The 6,294-nt window shown below is 36.0% G+C and overlaps 1 protein-coding gene across 1 annotated transcript; it reads left to right on the top strand.

Moving 5' to 3' along the window:
* Positions 1-1,105: 1,105 nt before the first annotated feature.
* LOC7469892 (uncharacterized) lies at positions 1,106-6,025 on the top strand. The gene is made up of 10 exons (XM_006371111.3): positions 1,106-1,272; positions 1,558-1,781; positions 1,885-2,089; positions 2,807-2,897; positions 2,991-3,136; positions 4,159-4,402; positions 4,497-4,601; positions 4,696-4,878; positions 4,970-5,174; positions 5,425-6,025. The coding sequence occupies exons 2-10, from the start codon at positions 1,568-1,570 to the stop codon at positions 5,910-5,912; spliced, it is 1,881 nt and encodes a 626-aa protein (XP_006371173.2). The 5' UTR covers positions 1,106-1,272; positions 1,558-1,567; the 3' UTR covers positions 5,913-6,025.
* Positions 6,026-6,294: the final 269 nt, after the last annotated feature.

Genomic DNA, 6,294 nt, shown 5'->3' with positions numbered 1-6,294 from the left:
TTCAAAGTTTAAAACTGTATAGATTACTTATTGCCTGGAGTTCAAGACTGCAGAGATTAATTATAAGTTTTATATATATATATTGGATCGTTTTAATGCGCTATCTCAAAAGTAATTTTTAAAAAATAAAAAAATATTATTTTAATATATTTTGATACAAAAAACACTTTAAAAAGTAACCGTAACTATATTTTCTAACATGCTATAATATCATAATAAAAGTTATTTTTTAATATTTTTTTATTTAAAAATATATTAAAAAATTATTTTTAATATTAATACTTTTTAATCACAAAAACAAACAAACTCATATTATAATAAAAAGATATGGGTAATGGAACATTATTATAATTTATATGTTTGTGCTATGTGGGAAAAGTTGGTTTCTATTATGTATAAAAAATTTTAAAATTTTAATGGGGTTAGCAGATTGAATAAATGTCTATTTGAGAATGTAATTATAGTTATTTTGTATAGTATGTTTTTAAAATGTAAAAATAAACAGGATCTAAAAAAGTATGATCACTTCTTTTTTTATTTATATTTTAAGACCATTATTGTAAAAAAATCTATTAATTTCTTTGAATGTATTATGATAAAGAGGTGGAGTATGTTTTAATTTATAAAGTTACTCAAAACAATGTGCTATTGGAAATTTTGGCCCTCTTGAAAATAAAAGAACGTAGTTTCCAATTACTGTTTTGAATTATTATTTTTATAATTTTAAATTATTTTTGTGTATTGATTTCAAAACTAAATTTTAAAAAATAAAAAATATATTATTTTAATATATTTTTAAATAAAAAATACTCTAAAAAAACAGCTACATTTTCAAATTCAAATAATGCGGACAGTATATATCCTTATTTTGGCCGAATGTTTTTGTTGCTTAGTAAATAGAAGTGATGATAATATTGACAAGTCAAGTTCGAAAAATAAAGTAAACCACTATTTTGTTTCCGTCGTCCTTTCCACTTCAAATTTCAAAGGTTATTATTAATATAGGGAAAAACAATGGTGGGCGTCGGGCGACGTGCAAGATTGAATTGTACAGTTGTCCTGTCCTGGATGATGAATATTTATTTTATTTATAAAATCCTTCAAGAAAAACAGCAGTAAATGAACAGAAAACAGATATAGCACAGAGTGATAAATCAAGAGATGAACATTCTATAAATGCCACCTCAATCCCATAGCATACCAAGTTCCAAAACTTAACCCCTCCCTCATTCTCTCAGAACAGAGAGGTTATTGGGTTCTTGTTGTTTCTCTGTAAGTCCTGAGTTTATTCTCTCATTTCCATGTTTCTGTTCTTTCTGGCAATGCTTTGTCTCGACTGTTTGGTTCTTTCGAAAATGTGAAAAACAAACGACAACTATGTGTGTGTATGCGCTTCATTCAACTGATGGAAATTGTTTGATTTGCTCCTTTTAATGCTATAGGCAGAGTGAATCAGATGCAGTTGTTACGTTTTGCTGTTAAAAGTGAAAGTTCTTTCCTATTATTAAACAAGTATTCCATTACAGTATTTTATATTTTCTACTTTGGTCATTACAGGAAGATCTAAATGGCTAGAATTCCCATCTTCTTGATGGGGCTTGTTGTCATCTGGGCAGCCTTGGCAGAAGCAGAATACATGATCTATAAAGATGCAACAAAGCCTTTAAATTCTCGCATTAAGGACTTGATGAGCCGGATGACATTAGAGGAGAAAATTGGCCAGATGACCCAGATTGAACGCGGTGTTGCATCAGCTGAGGTGATGAAGGACTACTTCATTGGTAAGCAGAGCGTCACTCGTGCCTTTACTTGGTTTAGGAACTGTTACGTGATGTGGTTGTGTTGTGTAGGAAAGCTGAAGAATTTTGTTTCCTTTTTTGCCAGGGAGTGTACTGAGTGGAGGAGGGAGTGTTCCCTCTAAACAGGCTTCTGCTGAGACTTGGATTAACATGGTGAACGAACTTCAAAAGGGTGCTTTATCGACCCGATTAGGAATTCCTATGATTTATGGAATTGACGCTGTTCATGGACATAACAATGTTTACAAGGCAACAATATTTCCTCACAATGTTGGGCTTGGAGCTACCAGGCAAGTGAAGATTATTCCTCACTCATACTAACCATCAGTTTATGAACTGAAGTTTTTTTCTTCTTTTTGCTTCATGCAATCAGTATAGATATATTTAAGTTCTGTCCAAATTAATTTGATATTTCATCTAGAAAGAAAATCTTCTATCAGTTACCATAGGGTATCCAGATCCTGAAATTTTATCTGAAAGAAGTTCATGTGGTCATATTTGTCTGCCAAGTAACCAAGAAAGAGGACGGGTCATCTTTGAGATAGGATGATTAAATTCTCAGTTTGAGACAGCAATCATTATCGCGAGTGTCATCCATTGAAAACTTGGACCCCTTTTCATCTCCTTGGAGATTTCACAAGGAAAGTAGTGATATGATGACATCTGCATCCATCCACAATAGGCTATGATGATGTGCATCTCTATCAGCAGATAGAATTATATATTCACTTGTCCTTGCAGTTTTACGGCTGGCTTTTAGTCTGCTATTGATGCCTATTTAGGTTTATAGTTTTGATCAATTCTGTGATGTAATGCTAATTTAGATGTTTGACATGTAACTAATAATTGAATTTTCTTCTTCTTATTATTCCCATCTGCTGAAACTGTAGCAAGACATTAGGGACCAAGGGAAGAAAAGGAAAATGTAATGGATTTTATTTTTGATGTAACGATATGTCTCAGCATATATCTGGCATTCATGACTAAACCTGCATGTCGTCGAGCAGGGACCCTAACCTAGTTAAGAGGATTGGAGCTGCAACTGCACTTGAAGTTAGAGCTACAGGCATTCCATATGTTTTTGCACCTTGTATTGCGGTAACTTTTTAATCCAACTACTAATAGCTGTTCAGATAACCAAAATCATCTCCTCTTAAATTCTGATTTCCTCTATTACTTCTGGCTATACAGGTTTGTCGAGATCCAAGATGGGGTCGGTGCTATGAAAGCTACAGTGAAGATCCTAAGCTTGTTCAAGCAATGACTGAGATGGTATCAGGATTACAAGGCGACATCCCTGCTAACTCCTCAAAGGGTGTTCCCTTCGTTGCTGGAAAGTAAGGAATCTTCATGTTACATTCTTTTGCCTATAAGATTTATATTGCTTGCAGTTAACATAAGTTAAGTTTCTAAGAACAATAATTAGATAGTGTACATTTTCAAGTCCTCAACAGCGGAAGCTTTTTCCATAATAGCCGTGAAACAATGAAGAAAATTGTGCCAAGGAGCAGAGAACTGTAAATAGTAATTTTCATAGAACATTAGGAATTTCGTGTGCTTATATAGTAAATTTGACTTTGATCCACGCTATCAGATTCCAAGCTTGGTCCATAAACTTGCTTTGCTCTATTTAAAACATGGAATCAGTCAACAGCTCAATCATTGGTGTCTGTATTTGAAAAAGAAAATGAGGCCATTTCTCACTTAGATTAATTAGAGGAATTTAAGTGCCGTATCCCCCCCTCGAGGATGGAGTGGATCTGCTGCTAGCTTCATCAGATAATGGATATGTTAATTATTCATTTGATGGAAACCTTTTTGGACTTTGTGTTAGGTTGAAGCCCTTGTTGGTGGCATGAGAGTTGAGACATGCTTTCCACTAATTATTATTATTATTATTATTAACATATGAAAGGAACCTGTGAAGAAAACAGCAGAAAAGCTTCAAAAGGATAAAGATAAAATATGCCCACTTGGTATTATCAAACTTCCAAGTTTTGACTCTTAGGAACAACTTGCTGAGATCTCCAGTCTCCACACATAGTGGCCCCTCTCTTTGTTTATCTTGTTTCTTTCCCCTTCTTGGTTGGGAAGGCAATTAGGCAACTGGGGAAGTGGGAAAAGTAGATAATTGGTGTTATCAAGCTACCACCAGTGCGGTCCTATGATATTTCTCATTCCCACAACCCTTCATTTCACTGAGGTATCTTGTCCATTTTAACAAATAGAAAACACATCATTAAGGGGAGAGGATCTTTATTCATAGTAATCGATTTCATAGTTCCTGTAAAATCTTTGGATGAATTCACTCTAATATTTATTAATTCCTGAATCTTGATGATCTGGGGGCTTCTCACAGAACAAAAGTTGCTGCTTGTGCCAAGCACTATGTGGGTGATGGTGGAACAACAAAGGGCATCAATGAGAACAATACACAGATCAGCAGACACGGTTTGCTTAGCATCCACATGCCAGGCTACTATAACTCAATTATCAAGGGTGTGTCAACTGTTATGGTTTCTTACTCGAGCTGGAATGGAGTTAAGATGCATGCCAACCGTGACATGGTCACTGGATTTCTCAAGAACATTCTTCGTTTCAAGGTAAAGTGATTTCCTTAGCTTAGGGTTTCCCATCTTAAACCATTTGAGAATAAAAATCCAAGAGCTGTGTGCTAACGCCTATTGATTGCCTCAGGGTTTTGTCATCTCAGATTGGGAGGGCATTGATAGGATCACTTCTCCACCCCATGCTAACTACTCATATTCCATTCAAGCAGGAATCAGCGCTGGAATTGACATGGTAATTCTTATTAATGGTTTTTTCCTTCGACAGTATTATTCATTATCTTGTGCTTTAGAATTCTAATACTTGTTCTGGAAATCGCATGCTGCAGATCATGGTTCCAAACAACTACAAAGAGTTTATTGATGGCCTAACATCCCACGTGAAAAATAAAGTCATCCCCATGAGCCGAATCGATGATGCAGTGACGAGAATTTTGCGAGTTAAATTTACGATGGGTCTTTTTGAGAACCCCCTGGCTGATAATAGTCTAGTCAATGAGCTTGGTAGCCAGGTTAATTACCTAAACTAAGATATTCTCTGCCTTGTATAACGAGTAACAAGAAGATAGAAATGAACTTAAAAATATTATGTACTGATAACAGGAGCACAGAGAATTGGCTAGGGAAGCTGTGAGGAAATCACTTGTGCTGCTAAAGAATGGCGAATCTGCTGCTGAACCATTGCTACCCCTTCCTAAAAAGGCAACAAAAATACTTGTTGCCGGCAGTCATGCAGATAATCTCGGTTATCAATGTGGTGGGTGGACAATTGAGTGGCAGGGACTCGGTGGCAACAACCTCACGAGTGGTACATTCTCATTTCATCCCCCAATTCAGATTCTACTAATAGCATCCATCTGTTTTAATGGAATAAAACCTGATAAGTTCTGTTCTGATTCCCCAACAAGAAACTAAATTTTCGATATCAGTGACTGCTAAAACAGTATCTGAAGGAAAATAGTCATTAGGGGGGTTTTTTCTGAAATATTTCTTGGCAACAGCACGTCTCTTTAAGCTCTGTAATCCGTTTAATGAGGTTAACTAAAAATGAATTGCAGGTACCACGATCTTAACCGCCATAAAAAATACTGTTGATCCAAGCACTGAAGTTGTGTACAAGGAGAATCCCGATGCAGACTTCGTCAAGTCTAACAACTTCTCTTACGCCATCGTTGTAGTAGGAGAGCCGCCATATGCAGAGACATTTGGAGACAGCTTGAACTTGACAATATCAGAACCTGGTCCAAGCACGATTCAAAACGTCTGTGGAACTGTAAAATGCGTTACTGTCATCATTTCTGGGCGTCCTGTTGTAATCCAACCATATGTAAGCTTGATGGATGCTCTTGTTGCTGCCTGGCTCCCTGGAAGTGAAGGCCAAGGTGTTGCTGATGCTCTATTTGGTGACTATGGTTTCACCGGCACGCTTTCACGAACATGGTTCAAGACTGTTGATCAGCTGCCTATGAACATTGGCGATCAGCATTATGATCCCCTCTTCCCATTTGGATTTGGCCTCAGTACTAAACCTACCAAGACCATCTAGACATCATTTTGTTAAATCTGGTAGATAAAGAGCCATTAACATTGCATATTGTTTGGTCATTATCACAAAAATAAAGGAAAAATAGCAAAAAGATTACAAAATTTCCGCCTTTATTTAGTGTGTTGACAAAGATTCGGAACAGGGATACTGATTAAGCACACCACATCCTCAGTTCAAATCCTAGCAAAGGGACTGTGGTTGGGCATACAACACATCCCGAGTTCAAATTCTAACAAAAAAAAACATTGCAGGAATCTCTGTTGCTTGCAGGTTCTGCAAGATAAATGGGTTAACCTGATACTGTAAAACCTAATGATCAAGAATCCTTGTCACAAAAATTTGCTGGGATTCTGCTTTGGAGAGTGATACACACATATAAACA

This window comes from Populus trichocarpa, chromosome 19 (genome assembly GCF_000002775.5).
Source record: "Populus trichocarpa isolate Nisqually-1 chromosome 19, P.trichocarpa_v4.1, whole genome shotgun sequence".
Classification (NCBI taxonomy): domain Eukaryota; kingdom Viridiplantae; phylum Streptophyta; class Magnoliopsida; order Malpighiales; family Salicaceae; genus Populus; species Populus trichocarpa.
Note: the sequence above shows the minus strand (reverse complement) of the source record. Positions and strands in the feature narration are given on the sequence as shown.